Source organism: Brachionichthys hirsutus, chromosome 14 (genome assembly GCF_040956055.1).
Source record: "Brachionichthys hirsutus isolate HB-005 chromosome 14, CSIRO-AGI_Bhir_v1, whole genome shotgun sequence".
In the NCBI taxonomy this organism is placed as follows: domain Eukaryota; kingdom Metazoa; phylum Chordata; class Actinopteri; order Lophiiformes; family Brachionichthyidae; genus Brachionichthys; species Brachionichthys hirsutus.
Genome location: NC_090910.1, coordinates 7,017,143 through 7,036,205, shown reverse-complemented (window position 1 = coordinate 7,036,205; position 19,063 = coordinate 7,017,143). Strand labels below are relative to the sequence as shown.

At 42.2% G+C, this 19,063-nt stretch overlaps 2 protein-coding genes across 2 annotated transcripts in view; one reads left to right on the top strand and one right to left on the bottom strand.

Annotated features, from left to right (window-relative positions):
- The first annotated feature begins 90 nt into the window (after nucleotides 1-90).
- On the top strand, nucleotides 91-2,312 carry LOC137903935 (lipocalin-like). The gene is made up of 6 exons (XM_068748108.1): nucleotides 91-186; nucleotides 703-842; nucleotides 1,389-1,468; nucleotides 1,703-1,816; nucleotides 1,919-2,020; nucleotides 2,103-2,312. The coding sequence occupies exons 1-6, from the start codon at nucleotides 91-93 to the stop codon at nucleotides 2,132-2,134; spliced, it is 564 nt and encodes a 187-aa protein (XP_068604209.1). The 3' UTR covers nucleotides 2,135-2,312.
- Nucleotides 2,313-4,784: 2,472 nt separating this feature from the next.
- cntnap2a (contactin associated protein 2a) overlaps nucleotides 4,785-19,063 on the bottom strand; it is a 185,463-nt gene continuing 171,184 nt past the window's right edge. The window contains exons 18-22 of the mRNA XM_068748225.1: nucleotides 18,725-18,858; nucleotides 13,772-13,865; nucleotides 7,233-7,514; nucleotides 5,974-6,045; nucleotides 4,785-4,984 (exon numbers count right to left, since the gene is read on the bottom strand). Of these exons, the coding sequence (XP_068604326.1) occupies nucleotides 4,785-4,984; nucleotides 5,974-6,045; nucleotides 7,233-7,514; nucleotides 13,772-13,865; nucleotides 18,725-18,858 (782 nt within the window). The remainder of the gene's footprint in view (nucleotides 4,985-5,973; nucleotides 6,046-7,232; nucleotides 7,515-13,771; nucleotides 13,866-18,724; nucleotides 18,859-19,063) is intronic.

Sequence of the window (19,063 nt, the reverse complement as noted above, 5' to 3'; positions counted from 1 at the left end):
AAAAAGGGCCTGTGCCAGACTTTCCCTCTTCACTTCCCCCTGATCCTTTTAAACGACCACTGGAGACTCCCAGACCAAGAATCAGGAATCATGACAAAAATGGTGCTGGGGATGCTATGTGCCCTCATGTATGTTTGGGCTGCATGGGGTGACATCCAGCCTGTGTCCAACTTTAATGCGACAAAGGTAAAAGATGCATGCTCATAGTCTTAAAATCAGGAAAAACATTAAAGAAGAAATGTCATGCCATTTTATTAGGATATTATCCTTTATGTAGTATACAGTTTAGTGTTTCAGTTAACACGTTATTTCATGTGAAAAGTCAACAAAATATTTGAGATGTAAAAAAAATACAGGTATTTGTCTGGTTGCTACAAAAATGTCATGTAAATCTGCCTATCTAACGGTGTGCTTAAATGGTGTCTTGGGCAATAGGGGTATATTCAGTTTGATGGAATTTGAATTTGAAGTGTATGTGAAACATGTGTGTCCTTTCATGGGGAAGAAGAGAGAAATGTCACGTTTTGCGCAAAGTAACAAAATAGGTAGGCTGTTGTCCGACCTGTGAGTGACTTTACCATGACAAAGTTACGCTGTTTTTCTGACAACCAAGGCAAAAAACATTACATAAATTTGATGCAATTTTATTTGGATCTCACCCTTTATGTAGTCTTGTTATTTATTTAAATGTATTTCTTTAAGGTTGCAGGGAAGTGGTACATGGTCGCCTTTGCCACAAATGCATATTGGTTTAGGAACAACGTTGGCGGACTGAAGAGAGGCCAAGGCATGTGGGTGCCAAATGAAAACGGGGACATCCACATGGCCTTTACCAACTTGAAGTGAGTAATTAATTATACAGGTTGTCCTCACTTAATGTTGTACCTTTTTAACGACGATTCGGAGTTACGACGAGCAGAATGCACTGGCTGCAGAGTTGTACATGTAGGCACATATTGTCAGAGGAACACAATTTACAGAATGGGGAGGAGGCAAGACGAATAGTTGTTTTAATTCTTCTCCCATTTTAGAAGATATTCCTTTCAGACGCCGCGTCGAGACTTCCTCATGCTAGTCTCAGTGCAAACATTGAGCCTGTGGTAATCTTCCTCGGCATAAAGCTAGAGTGCTGCTCACAAATATTTACTTCTGTCCTTAGTCTAGTCTCAACTACTGCTGAACATCCTTCCCCTTCTCAACGCACACACACACACACAAGACCACACAAGATGTCAGCCAAATTGTCGGTTAATTGGTTTCATCTAACGACAAAACAGTTTAGTGACAGGATCTTCGGAACATAACTCCGTTAAGTGAGGACCACCTATACTGTCAAAGATTCCTGATGATCTAGAAGGACGATGAGTAACCTGACCTGACCTCTCCAGGAATAATAATGTCTGCTGGAAATTGTCTTACACCGCTACTAAAACTGACATGCCTGGAATCTTCACCTTCATCAGCCCAAGTGAGTAGAGCACACCGTCTTGTTGACTGGTGGGAGTCTGGAGGCAGCTGACAGGTACTGGCAGGCCAAGTGTACCGCGGCCCGAGTGGTTATGGAGGCAAAAACTCGGGCTTGAGGTGTGCTGAATAAAAAAAAAAAAAAAAAAAGCAAAAATGAAATTTGGGCTATTTTTTCTCACAATGAGAATGCAGGCAATGATTCAACATCCTTACTTGTATATTTCTTCTTTTTCAGCTTGGGGTAATGAAAACAGCATGAGCTTTGTTGATGTAAAGTATGATGAATATGCTCTGATCCACACGAACAAGATTATGAGAGGCTTTGAGGAAATCCTCAACAATCTTTTCAGTAAGTCAGTCACAACACAACAATCCTGTGGGAGGAGGGACCTCTAAAGTAGGTGTAGTCAGGATTGGGTGGAGGTTAAATCAATCCATTCTGTGTTTGCAGGTCGCTCGCCTATAATAACCGAAGAGCTGAAGCAAAAGTTTATAAGTTTCTCTCAGGCTACTGGGATCAACGATACAAACATTTCCATCTTAGCTGACAACCGTAAGTCAAAGACAATTAATGCCTTCTCTTGGATTTGTCTCGGACCTTTGCACATTGTTTTCCCAATGCTGCGTTTTTACAGCTGAGTGTCCCGAGAAGAGTCCTCCCGACTAAGGCATTTATAACAAAGCAAAGCTGCAAATTGTCATGAACAAAGAACAGCCCCGAGTCTGGAATACTGCCCCCAGCAGCAGAATGCAACAACAAACGGGTGATAAAGGGGTGACATACATGCGTGACTTTTGCAATTGCTGACCTTTATTTCTTACAAGCAAAATAAAAAAAATAAAAATTGTTTGTGTTCTGTATAATTTGAAATTGGCCGAAGAAGGTTATAAAGGCTGTAGGAATGATGTGTATCTGGGTCTGGGTCATGTGTTTGATGATGGATATGTGTAGCGGTTCTGTATCAACAGTGTGGCACTCACCTTTAAATGCAGAGGAGATCACAATCATTTTCAGTGGATTTCCATAAAGGGATACTGTATATACTATTTCAAGTAGTTGATGATCATTGGTTGGATTCGGAAGCCTGCTGTTGTGAGGGCCCATATGTTGCATGCATGCTTTTTAGCCTTTCTTTGAGTGCTTCCTAATAGTGTGTATGTCAATAGATTACAATCCGTCAATATGAAAGTGATAGAGAAGAATACTGACATTAAAGATCAAACACTCTTTATTGAACTTAACAGAACCGAGAGCAAAACATATGGGCTATGGTTTTGTCTGTTGGAGCTGATAATCTATTACCATTATTGTGTAAAAAGCTTATACTGTATCAAGGGTGTGTGTGTGTGTGTTTTGTTTATGTGTGTTCTGAGTAATTTAATTATAAAAAAAAGAAAAGAGGAATGATATGTGGACAGAGGAAGTCATCTTTGAGGCCATAATAAAAGGCAGGCTGAGTTCACCAGCTGTCTGATATACAGTTAGCCCCCCAACCATGAGGCTATGGTGATGTACAACGTCATTCATGTGATGAGGTGACAGCGGCGGTTTCACCAGACAAATCCTAATTTACAACAAAATAACAAAGTTGGCAACTGGAACACGCTCTGTAAATGCTCCAGTAAGATAAACATATCCAACAATAACGAGAAAAATCAACATGGTTAGAAAATATACAGTGTACGTACATCTTCGAGTGTTAAATGCTGGACAGCAGCGGCACTGTTGGAGTGAAGCTCGATTCACCGTCGACACAGCAGCAGCCTCTTCATTCTGAACATGCTGCTCTTGCATTTTGAACAAACAACCTCAACATGCTCTATTAGACATGCATGTTTGTGCGTGCATCACAGAGCGTAGCTCTACACGTCCTGGGTGTTGTGGAATGTGCAGCTCTCTTATTGACCAATGCCGCTGCCCACGACGCTACGACGTTTGAAAGCCTTATTCTTAGGATTTGAGAGAAATTGACTTTGACTGAGAACACTCAAACATGGAGCCAAAACATATCCAAAAACTCAGATTAATGAAAATTCATACAATGTTAGTTAGATTTTTTTTTTTTATAGAGGTTGATGTTAAATATTCCGGGGAAAGGCGGCATGACCGGATGCCTTGAAGGCACAGTGGATTAGTAAGCCAGATATCATTTTAGCCTCTCCCAGATCTCAAACAAATATTGCCAGTGCTCCTTTTTTTTTTCTTTCCCAGTTAATGCATGAAATTCAATGAATGAATACTAAGTGCAATGATAGTTAAATATAACAAATCCTACACATATACGCACAGATACATGCACGTACTGGAAATCCAAAGCCCAGTAACATGTAATTGACAGATTTCCTCAACTCAAAGCGCAAATGTGTACTCTGATCCGGAAATGACATTAGAGTCAAGCGTTTGGCAAAGAAAGCAAGTCAAGTCTGAATGAGTAAAGTCTCATGTTTTCACCCGTTGGTTCTAAATAAAAACAGCAAAGTGGCCACGCTGAGCTGAACCAGCCATGCAGTGTCATGACATTCCATCATGTTCTGAAAAACACCCGTCTGGAAATGAATGTCTCATACAATCCGATGTCACAAGATTCACATGAAGCACATACAACATAAAACTCTGTACTTCATACATATACTGTATAATGTAATTGACAGACATATATTATTGTAATATAGATCTGAAATCTGTCATTAGTATTCACTGTTTGTATTGGACTCTGAATCTTTGAGAAAAATAACTTAAAATATTTATTTACAATGTGACTTTTGGCATCCATATTCAGCTCTATAGTACAATGATATGCCACGGGTGGCATGCTATTTGATGGACGCGAGTGCCGACAGACTGACGTGAACACAGCCTGAACAAAGTCGGGCATATTGAGCTGATTATTTTTGATGTGAGATTTTTTTTTGTTTTTGGTAAAAAATAAAATAAAAATGCCACCAAGGCTGGCAATAAATCTGTGTTGTCACGCGATCCATTATAATTATTTATCATATACAGTATTCAAAGGACTCCTGAAAACTCCCAAGCACAATACAAAGAAGGACAAGCCAGTTGGTATATACATGCACAGTCAGCTGTGCTCTGCTGCTTCACCGTCCCTCTTCTCGCTCTAATACTCTGGATATAGACGTATAAAAAACCGAAACAAACAAAAAGGGTTTCTGTACATGTCTTTACCACATCCCCGCCTTCTCTGCGAGGTTATTGTCTTATTAAATGGGCTTTCCTTCATCTTGCCTGTGATCGGTGATTGTATTAAACCTCCTGGTGGTCTAACAAATAGCTCCTCTCAAAGTCCCATCAATGCTCCTTAGATGAACCACTCCTTCTTTGATTCGTCGATGGTTTCCGGGTTGTCTGTCCCGATGATGGCCGTGTCTGCCGATTCCCCGGCAGACTCCCCGCTGCCTTTGGCCTCGTTGGTGTGGTAGGTGCCTTTGTGACGAAACATGTATCGGATCAGGAACACCAGAGTACACAAGATGGTGAAGATCACCACTGCAATGATACCTGCGGAGGACACAGAAAGACGGCACATAGTCATTTTCTACAAAGCAAATAAACTCTACTTACAGCTTGCAACGACGTTGCTTTTATTCTTCATACATGATAACAAATTATCTGGATTTTAGACAGCTGGTTGGGTAGAAAAAAAATGAATTTGAGCATAACACTTCAAGTAAGTTTTGCTTTAACAGATTATGAAGTAAACGTCAATTACCTCATGAAAATAAACTTTAATTTTCACCATCCAGTTTTTATGCCAGTGGGCAGCAAATCCTGAAAATGGCTGACTGACACGACTTTTATTTGCTGAATCAATGAAGTCCAACTGCCTTTCCTCAGCAGTGATGGCGGTTGTCGTTGGAAATAAATAAAAACATGCTGGATGCTTAATTTTGTCATTCAGAATTTATTTGGGGGTAAATTACCAGGAAGTGTTAATTAAAGCACTCAGATAATCGCATGACAGTGGTATGAGTGTGGTTTCATATTTTATCTCTGGAAAGAAGGCAACATTTGTGCTGGCACAGTTTCATCTGTTTGCTTGTCTGTTAGCAGGATGACACTAAAAATACGAAATGTAATTTTATGAAGTTCTTTGTTGCTGATACAGATTATCCTCTGGATTTACTCTTCCTCATTGTGGAGTCGGGGCAACTGATTTTTGATTCGTGCTTGCAGAAAAATGACATCACGGTCTGATCTGGATCCAAGTTCATATTCTGGATCTGGTGATGTAGAGCATTTACATGTATTCCCTTAATATATAATAATATTGCAGACTTAAAACTAAGAACAAATTGTTGCTTAAAGTGTGCTGATTCAGTGAAGTTTTTTTTTTTTTGGATCCAATGAAAAACTTCCATCAGGAAAATATTGTTTTTCTTTAATGACTTCCAAACTAATAATGTCCTCAATGTGACTCCAAATTCCCAAGGTAAGATTTTATTGTCAGGGATCATATTATGAGAGTCAAGCTATCAAACTATGTTAACCTCCAATGATGGCTGAGTCTCTGTTGACGCCATCAGGAATCACTCTTTCCTCATTGAAGGGGGATTCTGCATCTGTATACATCAAGAAAACAAAACATTCACTCAAATATTAGATGGAAAAATGTCCACACCCTTTTAAATCTGTTACACTAATAAAATAATCTTAAATAGTGACAAAAATACCAAACAGAAGAACGCAGTCAATGCAATGTCACTAAAATACCAATATGTCCCCCCCAAAAAATTTGAAAATTCAAAACTCATACTGAAAGAAATCTCCAACAAAGACACAACCCAGCGTAATGCAGAGTAGTTCTTTTATATTGGCTTCAGCTTCACTGCGTGCATACATCAGACAGTCAACTAGATGGATAAACCAAAGCTGAGCATCCTGAGGGGAAGATTAGTGGAGTTTATTTAACATATTGCTGCATTGTTCCAAGTATTTCATTAAAGATCCATGACAGGTGAAGAGGTTAATGATGCTGTTTCTCCCACCCGTCCATTATAATTCTCTGTCAGCAGCAATCATCTTCTTTTTTCATCTAATTGCTCTGATTCTCCCTGGGAGAGATATGAGTGGAGGGGTGATGGGTGAAAAAGGAGGCAATGTTGAGATCTCTTACAATAATTTCCAGTTATGTCTTTACGCACATAATAAAATGTAAAAGCATAGGAGGAACTGCAGACACGAAACCTCATAGAAGAATTGTCCGAATGTGCCCCCCCCTCCTCTAAATCCTGGAATGAGCTGCTAAAAAAGGAAAATTGGTTGAAAATGAGAGACAATAGAGAAAAGGATCTTAAAAAGATTAGCGCAAAGATGGAACATTTGAAATGTAAAAGCAGGAAGTTGAGGATAATGGTCTCCATGAGAGAGGGATTGACAGAGAGCAGGATGAATAATAGATTAAATCTGTTTTTAGAAAAGGTAAAGCAGAATAAATACTGAGCGAGCAAATGCAGAGCGCTGACTCAGACTTTGGACCAGGATTCCACGTCAATGGTTTTGATTGATCTCTGGCTGCGCGGCACTCCCAAAGGAACCGTTGGCACCAAGGACGAGGAGAATGTCGAAGTCATTAGACGGATGCGAGTGCCGACAGACTGCATCCATGCAACATTAACAACAAGTGTAACAATTGTGTTTGTGAACATAATTGTTTAAGATATGGGCGAGGTGTGCATATTGGTGTGGAAAGGATCATTTGCTCAGCTTCAATGTGCAGCTGCTTTAGGATTATTGGATTAATCCTGACCTGTGTTGTCCAGATGCCAGGGATCTGTTGCAGCAGACATTGGTGGGATGGTAAGAGGTGATGCCCCGCAGTTGGACTCCACCAGTTTACCCTGGTAGGACACCAGAGAGACAGCAGCAGCGTTCCTGTCTGGCTGTGCAGCTGTTGCCGTGGCGGCCTTTGCAGCAGCTCTCAGCGCAGACTTGAGTGGAGCGATTCCGTTGAACTGCACCCGCGACAGACACCCGACGAAGCCCGGCGTGTTGTAGTACTCGATGAGGAATGGGTCTACGTGTCCGGTTTCTGCACAGAAAGAGAGAGCATCAGAGAGAAGCCAGGATCAATGAAGAGTTTTGACAGGCCATGACTTTTCCAACCCGTCACGTGATGTTTGCGAGAGACCTGATAATCTGAAACTCGAATTGATAATCTGAAACTCGAACTGAGTTTACAGCTCTGATAGGCATAAAGTTTGCAAATGCACAATCACTGTAGAGTAATAACTGAAAGGAGAGAGGAGAAGGCTGAAAGAGGAGGAACATACACTGATGTTGACCTCTAATGTCAAATTAGAGGACATATACTTAATTATTCACTGCTCCAGTCTTCCTCTTCACAGAATGTCTTACTAGCATAGCATTTGGGTTTGATATCTTTTAAAATCAGCAATCGGAGTCTCCGTAGGATGCGGAAAAGAAAAGGAGACAGCTTGATATTTGAAGCAATCGCTCATGCTGCTCATGTGACTGTCAGCCGGTGGCCACAGGCCTATGAAAGGACTTTGTCTTGCCTTTGTGTGTACAAAAAGATCAAGGACACCCTCACAGAGGTTTGTTTCATGCTCTGCTATCAAGGCTGCTTGTCCCATTTGCATCCGGAGCCGTCGCATCCAGACTGATATGCCAGTGTTTTCGTCTGCCGTTATATTACTGCTACAGTCTTTGGACAAGAATGACAAGAGCAGATTGTAGATTTTGTCATTTGTGTCGGACTGAATTATTTGTAGGCAACTATTGATTTTGACTCTTAGATATTTAAGGTGGAAAGTGTTGACTGAGGGATTGATTGTTCCCTTGAGGCTGATTCGACCCTGGGGCATTCCTTACAAGCAATCTTAAGGAGTTAAATCCACTGACAAGCACTCATTGTGTTGAAACGTCGCCTGTCTAATGTGGACTCACATTCATGGTCACATCAATCATCCACAATGTAGCATGGTCCTGCAATCAATCACTGAATTGGCTACTTACACCTTTGAAAAAACCCCAAAAACATTTAAACGATGATGAACAGGAGACATACACACAGCGTAAAAACTCCAGAATAAAAGTGAACTGATTTTAACCAGCCTTCAACATTTGCAGGGCTGCAACGCGTTTTCCTTCACACATGCTAACAGAGCTACGCATGCTTTCTTACATGCATGGCTGCTCTGTCGTTACAGGACTGAGCCACACCCAGCAGGAACTGCTGTTTGGACAGCCCCACAGCAAAATATGAACAAGGGACTCCTAGAATGCTGCTCTGTGTGTGTGTTTATTAAATGAATCATGTTATCTTAGATTATGGGGTTCTGAGCATCTGGACATGGCTTATAATGCAATTCCCTCTTTTTATTACATTTTGATGGGTCCAATACAAGTCACCCAGTGTGTGTGTGTGTGTGTGTGTGTGTGTGTGGGCTATTGATTGTGCTTCCAGGAATAGAGATCAGCTCCATCTGACTGTTTTTCATATTCATCATCTGACCAGCTCTCCCTCAGATGCCTGTATTGTGGTTGTGTGTGTTTGAAATATGTCAAAAACAAGTTATTTGTGTCCTTTTTGGAAACCATATAATTTCCTTCAGGTTGTGGTACTCGAGTTGTTCACATGAGTTAACTTAAAACAACGCTCAGCGCCGCCAGGCTGATGAATTTATCTATCACTTCACACCTTGAAAATGGCATGCAAGAGTAAATATTTGCATGTGTGTGTGTGTGTGTGTGTGGGGGGGGGGGGTGCATAATAAACGTAACACACACACACACACACACACAGGAAAAAAAGAGGTGCCTTGCAGCATTAGAGCAAGATCAGTGAGCAGAATACTGATGACTATCCTGTGAAAGGAGACTGTGAATGTGAATCATTCCTCACCTGTATGCCTGAGCATACGTTTATCTCTGCAGAAGCCCGTTTGTGAATGCTAATGGCCTCCGTGTCACAAATGGAACTGGCTACTTTGCATCCAATCCCAGTGGGGAGTAAAAAAAAAACCTAACGGGCCTCTCCTGTTTCAGATTTTTTTGGGTGTAGTAATTTCATGAGCGATGGCTCCTTCGAAGGCATCATTAGTTAACATAGTGCAGCATTAGCCATAAACACAATGCATTTAATATGAAATGAGTGCTGGGCTGACACTAATAAGTGCTTCATTGGTTTTAATAGCATCATATCCATTTGGAGGAACAAGAGGTTGGTGCAAGAACACTGACACCTGCATGGGCAATGGGTGTCGTGGGTTTAAAGCTCGATGAAATCTTATATGTACACAGAAGAGGGGAGGTAACATGAAGCTTGGAATGGAGTACAGCCAACTATGCTACACCACAAACTGATACAATAGAGTTATAGGAATGCTGTCTCTGTGAAATGCAGAAATATAAGCTGAATGCATATCAATAGAACTATGAGCTATAAATAAGTCGTACCAAATACTATAAATGACACCTCCCATATGCAATTCTAGAAAACACACACATGTAGACAACAAGCAGCGACAAGGTCAGCATGTTAATCAGAGGACTGCGCCGTGTGATGCTGCGTCACCAGGATGACATCACATGAATAATTCAAATGTTTAAGAGTAGAGGTTGGGGAGGGGGGAGATAGGTATTGAGAAATAAAGTATCGTGATAAATGGAAGGATGGATTTGCACTAGCAGGGAGGGAATGTGTGGCTGCCTCTCTAAAAAGGGATGGTAGAGCAGGGAAAAGTGGAACATGAGAAGGGATGGAGATGGAGAAAAGCCCCCCCCCCAAGGTGTGGGTGTATGGGTGAGTGTATGGAAAAAAGAAGGGAGAAAAGTGAGAAAGAAATGGGTTGACAACAGGGGCACTCAAATAGAGGGGCAGGGTGGAGGAGATGAAACACAGTTGCCATGGCAACAAATGGAAGCTGACGCTAGGGTTGGAGGGAGAAACAGAAGGGTGGGGTGGTGTTAATCAAAGTGCATATAAGGCTTATCAAAAGAGCATTAGTGTCAATCACACCAGCCTTTGTGATACAAAAAACAGAGCAAGGGAGTACAAAAAGAGAAAGCCTGTAGACAAAAGACGTGAATAAAGTGTTTACCGGTAAGTTGTTTTAATTTCATTTGAAAAAAACTTTCTCAAACAAAAGGTCTGTTAAATATAAGGTTTGGCAATTAAGGCATCCACGACACACACACACTGACCACAGCTTCACATTATTGAATTTTGATCCTTGTCCCATTGCGTGTTGGATGGTGAGTGCCGTGGTCTTTTCTAAACTGTTGGTGCAGCTGTCATACGAGCAATGATGGGAACAAACCATCTCTGAGGCATGGCGAGCCGTTGAATCAAGAAAGCAATAGGATAAGCGGTGGAAGATGGATAGTTTGAGATAAAAGCAGCAGTAAAGTCATGACTGCTGGTTGTAGAGCTGTGTTTGCAACACGCTCCCATACTGAACACACGTATGAACACACAAACACGCACGAGCGCGCAATCCCACGTATTAGTCTCCGACACCTTTCGCTTCCTGCTTGACCAGGATGTCAGGATTCCAGACAAACAGTCGAACCCACAAACGCACACATGACCGGTACAGCAATTACAACCACACTCTGTGATGAATCATTTTGCTTCTGACTCAGACGCACATTAATTTTCTGTGTAATTTCCCTGCAATCCAATTAATTCAGCCATTGAATTACACTGAAATTGCAAAAGCATCATAAATTGGCCTTAATTGCAATCTCAGAGTAAATTATGAAAAAGAAAGGCTAAATTTATCATGTTTAGCAGCAAATCTCATTTAGGGTAAGAATAACCGAGGCCGAAAGGGAATTATTCAAACACTGGCACAATGAGTCATGTGCATCGTGGCATACAAATGAAGACATGCAGGTACACATGCACACACATGCACACACATGGATCAGACTGTAGTTACCTATGTGGAGTTAGAGTCTGTGTTGCCTTACAGTTTGTGATGGAAACCAGCTTCTTCTCTTTTTTCTCTCCGCTCCATGGATCACCGCAAGACACTGGAAAGCATCTCTCTCTCTCTCTCTCTCTCTCTCTCTCTCTCTCTCTCTCTACCTTGATCTATCCTTCTCTCAGTCTCTGCAGTGCAGTCCCACCCCCACTCCAACAGTGCAGCTGGAGAAAACCTGGATCTCGGATCCACTCTACCCTGGATCTGGATTCAATGGTGAAAAGTGCAGCTAGTGGTGATGACCACAGATGATGTCATCTTTACACACACACACATAAAGCGGTGACTGCCTACAGGTGCACCCACATTGAGCTAAAGGCAGTGACGTTATAGAGATATAGAATTAACATATCAATACACAAAGCCCGGGGAGGGACAAGAGAGGAAAATGCATTGTGTTATCAGCCTCATCTGACATCAGGGTTCATCAGCATTTTAATCAGAGTCAGGACATCTGCCCGAAGGTCAGATGAACAAAGAAGACATTGAACCAGCCTGGAAGCGAGTGGAGAACTTCATCACTATGGAAAACATTCAGTATTAAATTAAAATACACCAAAACACCCTCAGACACCTTGGCAGCATTCTAAAGCTATTATTAGTCCATGCCCCGAGGTTTGTGACTCCTCAGCATGTTTCGTAGCATCTGCCATCAACTGATGAAAGACAGTGAAATGTTGGGAAACCAAACTCAAATTATTAACCTTACTTCAAGTGATCTCATTATTATTTGTTCCTCTAATGAGTCTCTTCTGTTGGAAATGTATTTGGTATAAAGAAATGCAAAGCCACGAGAGGCCACTTTTCTTACCTATCCAGAAGGAACAGATCAACCACATCTATCAGCCACGGGACTGAGATGAAGTGTTGTGTAGGAGATGCTACCCTTTAGAGCCCACAGGCAAAATGTGGAATCGATTAATGATGGGACAAATAAATGGTTATTGGATTCTGAAGACATGACTATTTTGTCTGTGCTCTGTTAGTTGGGTGAAGATGGATGGCTGGTTCATGTGCGTGGATGGTACTGTATTCCCAGGGGTTCTAGTTGCGTGTGCAGCAGTCGATGGCTCTGACTGGCAAGTGAAGTCAGCCATTACTTCAACCTCACTGACTTTCTCAGCATTTGAGGTACAGGACAAAAAGGACGAGGGAAAGAGGGGAAGAAAGAAGAAGAAAAGGACAGAATATAATAGAAAACCTGCACCAAGGTTCATTTAAGGAGGCACAATCCTATATAATGACTTATATAGAAGGTGATAAAATCGAAATCAACCCATAAAGCACAGCAACTACTTGCAAGAACCAAATTAGGTAAAAGTAATTGGCCATTGCTAATTCAAGTAATTAGTATAATTAAAGCTGAAGGTGTTTGGACAGATGATTTAGGGCTTGGTTAAGACCTGGAGTCTCGGTAGATCTAATGAAAAAATTAAGCTGGTGCAAAAGATCATGAATTACATTTTAATCAGTATAAACACTGCGGGGTTGGCGTTTCCTCGGATTGAAGATTCAATAGGTTGAAGTGAACTAACCTATAGCTACACCAGAAAGTCAGATTTGACACAAGTGCCTCATGAGATGATGATCATAACCCTCTGAAGTCCTCCTGTGGCCTCTAGTGGACACGATCAGTAATTACAGCTTCTTTTTATTTGAGAGTTAAAGATCAAACACTTTTCCACAAGTTAATGCAGTTCCCAGACACTTATATAAAATATCTGTGATAGTCTTTGGTCAAAATAGGAAACAGATGCCGCAGGACAGCGTCCCTCTTTTCTGTCTCAAACAGTTCTCTCAGAAAAGCCTCTGAAAACAAACTCTAAATTAATTGCGTGCACGCAATGAGTGTGCATGCATGTGCACGTTTTCGTACTGTGACGTCACAGTAAGAGAGATTTCTCCCAGAAGCGTTTCTGTACTTGATTAAGTGACCATAATATGGGACCTTATCAATTTACCTCTCACACATTAGTGTTCTAAGGTACGATTTGGGAATTATTTGACTTGGTAAAGCAGTAGTACCACAATTCGGTTTGAATAATGACATTTTTGGTCTGGAATAAACAACCCAGCAGGATTTACAGAAACATCATCCTCAGCCCACTTGCTAATTTAGCTGACTGTAAAAATGGTACTGACTATAAATAAATGTATAACAAATTAATAGTAGGAAGATTAGAAACCTCTGCATGCGAAAGTGCTCACTACCAAGTAGCTTGAGGATGGGGTTAGAATTCGAAAGATGATAACAGTAGGAAGAGAGTGAAAAGCTGCACAGTGTGAATTCTAGACGGGGTCAGCAGTAAAGAGTGGAATGATGTGACATACTCACCAAAGACTTTGCCCAGGAACAGTGTCTTGACCAGGTTGAACTGTGTGTCTGATGCGTCTGGGAGGGTGTAACTAACTGGAGGGTAGTGATCCAACTGAAACAGCAGGAGAGAGAGAGAGACTGAGAATCATAAAACAATCTGGATCTGAAATGTAGAAATATTCTTAAAGAAGATCATACAAGCCAATGAAGAACAGATGGCAACTCATTGCTGTCAGGCAGAGAGAATCTGCAATGCAATGCACTGAAGTGCTCAACGGCTCCCTCTTGTGGTTTTACAATGAGAAGGAAAACAATCGCTCCTCTAGACTTCATGCAGCACAGCCAGACATGTTAATTTACAAAGAGGTTAGTCATTATTGGTCCGCTAGATGAACTATCATGTGAACACGCATCATTATTATCCAAACATCCACAGATCAATCTCTACAATCGCAGAGAAAATCAGTCTATGTGTGACCTCAAAGCTGTCAGTGGGCTCCAAGTGTTTCCTCCAAAACCTTTAGGGCAGACAGAATGAGCATCACATTTGCAAAGACATGTATCGGCGGAGACATGAGTGCAGAGCGGCTGATGGATAGGGGCTTGAATATGCCTGCAACATAATTAACTTGTTATTGCCGTTTCGCCGAATCTCTAATTAGCTTGAAGACGGCAACCGTTGCTACTGATGGGAATCATTTCAGCCCCACAAATAGGTTCCTGCATGTGTCAGAAATAAAAGTTCTCTGTTTCTCCCTTCTCTCCACCTCATGGCACACCAGGAAAAGCTGAACTAAAACTTTTTGCTGCCGTGCTTTTCAATGGAAAGTTACTCTATTGATGTGCTGAATAGATGTTGTGGCCTGATGTCTGGGCGGGATCGTCACTAATGGGTTGAGATTTATGCTCGTGCACATAGTCGCTCTAGACTGCTGGCGTGAAGCAGCCAGTTTCTCCACATTTCTCTGACAACCTACCCTTCTGGATTGTTTTCTCCTTCCATATGTGCAAACACACACAAACGATCCAAGTTTGATTCTGTCCAAAAGTGGAGCATTGTGTGGGTTTTGTTTTCCGCAGTGACTGGAGGGTGGGATAATGGGGTACAATTAAATTGAGCTTAGATTATTTACTTTTATCTGCAAAAACAAATTGGCTGCGCAGTCAGGGATGCCGGTTTCACGGTTTGAGTCTCCAAACCCCACGAAAAGGTTCCACAGAGGAAGACAGCTGGGGAAGAAACCTAATTTCATCAAACTTTGTCAATTACAGCTGCAATTACCAGGCATTTTCCTTTTACACTGCACCATTTGGACAACATTATTTTCTTTTTCGAATGCGGTTGGGTGCCTCGTAGGTTATAAAAAGCCGACATAAAAAAACAGCAACTGATTAGAAAGAAAGAAAATTAACAATGGATGAAATCTCTTTCTCCAACTATGTGCTCAAAAAGAATCTAATTTGGCCAATGTGCTACATATATGGTTTTAAACAGAGCTTTTAGTCTGGTGGAAGTGTTTGCAACACCGATGGGACAAAAGTCTGCTCCAACCACAGACGATAATGAAGCAAAGAGCAAATCAAAGTTCAAAATCAAGTAAATTACTGGTTCTGTTGTCTTGTATAGTTATAACCATGTACACCAACAACAGAGGAGAGGAGGGGAGAGGAGTGGGGAGCAGAAGGGGAGAGGAGAGGAGAGGAGAGGAGAGGAGAGGAGAGGAGAGGAGAGGAGAGGAGAGGAGAGGAGAGGAGAGGAGAGGAGAGGGGAGCAGAAGGGGAGAGGGGAGGAGGGGAGCGGAGAAGAGGGGATAGGGGAGGAGGGGAGCGGAGAGGAGAGGAGAGGAGAGGAGGAGGGGAGCAGAGAAGAGGGGAGAGGGGAGGAGGGGAGCGGAGAAGAGGGGAGAGGGGAGGAGAGGAGAGGAGAGGAGAGGAGAGGAGAGGAGAGGAGCGGATAGGAGAGGAGAAGAGCGGATAGGAGAGGAGAAGAGGGGAACAGAGAAGAGGGGAGAGGGGAGGGGGGGAGAGGGGAGGAGCGGAGAGGAGAGGAGAGGAACGGAGAAGAGGGGAGAGGGGAGGAAGGGAGGAGGGGAGCGGAGAAGAGGGGAGAGGGGAGGAGGGGAGAGGGGAGCGGAGGAAACCGATGGAATGTCTGTTGCCTGAGGGCAGTCCTCACTTTCTTCTGTCTGACTGTGTGAGAAGTTGAAAGAAAGAGAAAGCCAGAGATGGAAAGATGGGAATTTATCTTGATCTAGCCTTGCTAAGCCTTTGCTAGTGAGCTAACTGGATGAGACCTCACAAACTGCATAAAAACCACACGTTTGTGCGCTTATGCATTTTTTCGAGTGTCTGCAATATCTACTTCCTCTATTTAACAACATGATCTTTGTCTTTCAGCCATGTCCTCTATCTCTGACTCTCTCTGTTCTCCTTCTCTCTTTTATTCATTGTACTTTCAGATTCCAATTGCCATACTCCTGCTTGCTCTTTGTTGTGTCTTTAAACTAAAAACTAAAACAAAAGTTGTTCGCATAAATGCCTTTAAGATCTGCAGCTGTGACAGCGGAGAGGTGAGATGCAGCCTCGGGTTAAAACTATTTATTTACACTTCTGGCTTGGGAAATTAAATTTGAACCACCCGTGGATCCAACCACATTAATGACTTTGAATGCAGATGCAACAACAACATTTCTGAATCGTCTGTCTGAAAGCTGCTGATGGATGAGTGAAGACTGAACCACCCATCTAGAGCGTACAGAAAAGGTCTGGAGATGTTTCTCGATATCACAAATCAGCCTCGAAGCTGACGTAGAAGCCGTTTGTGCGCCCGTGTACTTTAGACTGAATCATGTTGATTCCGTAGCTGAGCTGACCCGACGCAATCTTGCGTGTGCGAAGCGCGACTCTTGGTATGCATGTCCATGTCTGTTTACGCACGGGACATTAATTGTGTCTGTACTTTGAAAGGAGCCCAAGGCAGGGAGAAAACATGAAACAAGTTTTACTCATCAAAGTTATCTTCATTAGCACACCTCCTGGCTCCACGTCTGACACCATATCTAAAACGCAAATCTATTTCCCCTCTCTCAGTGCCCCCCCCCCCCTCCCCGCCGTTGATAATTTTTTCTTAACTCCACTTTCACCACGTAGAAAGCCACACAGAATGCTGCTGATCGACCGGTGGGGGAAGGCATTGTGTGCTTGCTGCTATACAGCAGGCAGGATGAGCAAATAATCCCTCCGGTTGCTGCCATTACGTTCCGTGCCGGGAAAGAAAATGGATGTGTCGTATTGAAGTGCTCCCAATGGGGTGATCAGGAGGCGGCAGGATGCCATCTATTCAGGAAACGGCAAGGATTTCGGTCGAATGTTTCAGTTTAATTTTCTTGCCCTCTGATTTTTTTCAAGGTGGAGCTTGCGTGCAGGTGATGAGAATCTGGTTTGGATGGGGGGGGGGGGGGTCATAGCTATGTGTGCAGCAGTGATGCAATGGGTATTGGTTTTCAAGTGTCCTCTGATTCATTCCCGCACTGCAGCCAGATTTAGAAAGAACACAACTGATTAAATATTCACTGTCTATTACCAGTAGAAGAGTTTATGGCCGATTAGAAGTCCAGGGCAGATACACTGCCTGCATTTCCTCCTCCCCCTTCTCATTATTATTTTGCAGTGTTGTGGATGCTTCTGTGCATCAGCCTCTGAGCAGTAGGCTATTCCTCAACTAAACAGTGCTCTAGGTGCTAAACAAAGATGTTTACAAGCTACCTCTCTCTACTACTCTCATCTGCAGATAGCTAGATTTACAATTTAGAACATAAACAATAATCACAAAATAACTTGTCATTCTTCCTTTGCCCTTGAACCCCCCCCCATATATAATGAATGTTTTATTCATTTTCTTTCAGTCGACATGCTGTAAATGAATTACTGTACTTCAAGCATACATAAATAAACACGTGATCCTTTCTTCCCCATCCGTTCATAATTTCATATCGCCATATGGTCACTAGGTGGAGCATGAGGGGAAGGATTTATTATTACAGACAGTACATCGACAGGCCATTAAAGAAATAGAAATATGTGCAAACTGCAAAGTCTTCAGAGTGTGAACAACTATAGATGTGTAAATCTTTTTTAACTTTAGAAAGTATGGCATAAAGTAAAATGTACGTTTTGTGTATTTCTGCATATTCAAGTTTTGAATACGTATTTCTATTTTGGGTTCTCATTTTTGCAAACTGTCTATGAAACCACAAATTCATTCCAACCCAGATGCAGCCAATGATTAGATTTAACAGGTGGCCCTCTTAAATTGCAGCCCGCAGCCATATCTGAGCCTTCCAGCCCAAAGCAGTCTCTACAATAGTTTAGCAGAATTCTCAAACCTTCCCTGACAGCTACCAACTGAGGCTGGATGGTATTGATCTGTACTCGGCTGCTTAGCTTCAAGAGCAATCCTCCCCCAACATGCGCACGCACACCCAAACATATATGTATTTGCCAGCGTGCACAAACACATTTATATACAAGCAGAAATATGCACTTAATCACTTCTGATATACACATACAGACACACACATAAATCCCTGCTTGTACACACACAACTCCATGCAAACACACACAGATCAATGAACTCTCACTGTTGCTATACTTAGGCTGTCTACTGGAACTGGCTTAGTAGTGGCAAGTGACAAGCAGTTTCATCACAGCAGAAGACAGGACACTGACTTGCTGCTGCACACCATCGAGCTAATGCTAACTGGGACTGTGTGATTGAGTTCTTGTAGCTGATGTGTCCTGAAGTTGTTTTTTTTTTTGCATGTAGCTTATCTGATTCCAACAATGTCTGCCTGCAAGTAGAATCTTGAAATTTTAAACGAAATCTTTTGGGGTCTCCGCATCAGCAAAAAAGCAGAAAATATGTGTTGGAGAGCTATGAAATGTGTGTGTGTGTGTGTTTATGATCTGTACCTGGATGGTGATGCTTCTGTCGACACGAGACATGTTAATGCTGTGTGGCTGTCCATTGGCCAGGTTTCGCTGGTCCACATCTATGGAGAACGGCCCCCGTAGACCTCCAAGGTTGTACCGCACCTGGAGTGAACCTGGAGACACACAGCCAAGTTGTTTGATACCTGGTCTGGTTGCACATAAATAATACATTTGTGTCCAGCATCTCCTTTTCCTCTTCTTGGCCATGAATCTATCGTGAGCTCTCAAACATGAATCCCTGAATAAATCACATCCATTTTCTAGGTAGTTCTCAACCCTAACCTTACAACTGTTTTTGAATACACGTTCCATCATTAT

Coding starts and splice junctions, on each gene's coding strand:
- LOC137903935 (XM_068748108.1), top strand. CDS start 91: ATGACAAAAATGGTGCTGGGGATGCTATGTGCCCTCATGTATGTTTGG. Junction 187..702: donor CCAACTTTAATGCGACAAAG/GTAAAAGATGCA, acceptor TATTTCTTTAAG/GTTGCAGGGAAGTGGTACAT. Junction 843..1,388: donor ATGGCCTTTACCAACTTGAA/GTGAGTAATTAA, acceptor TGACCTCTCCAG/GAATAATAATGTCTGCTGGA.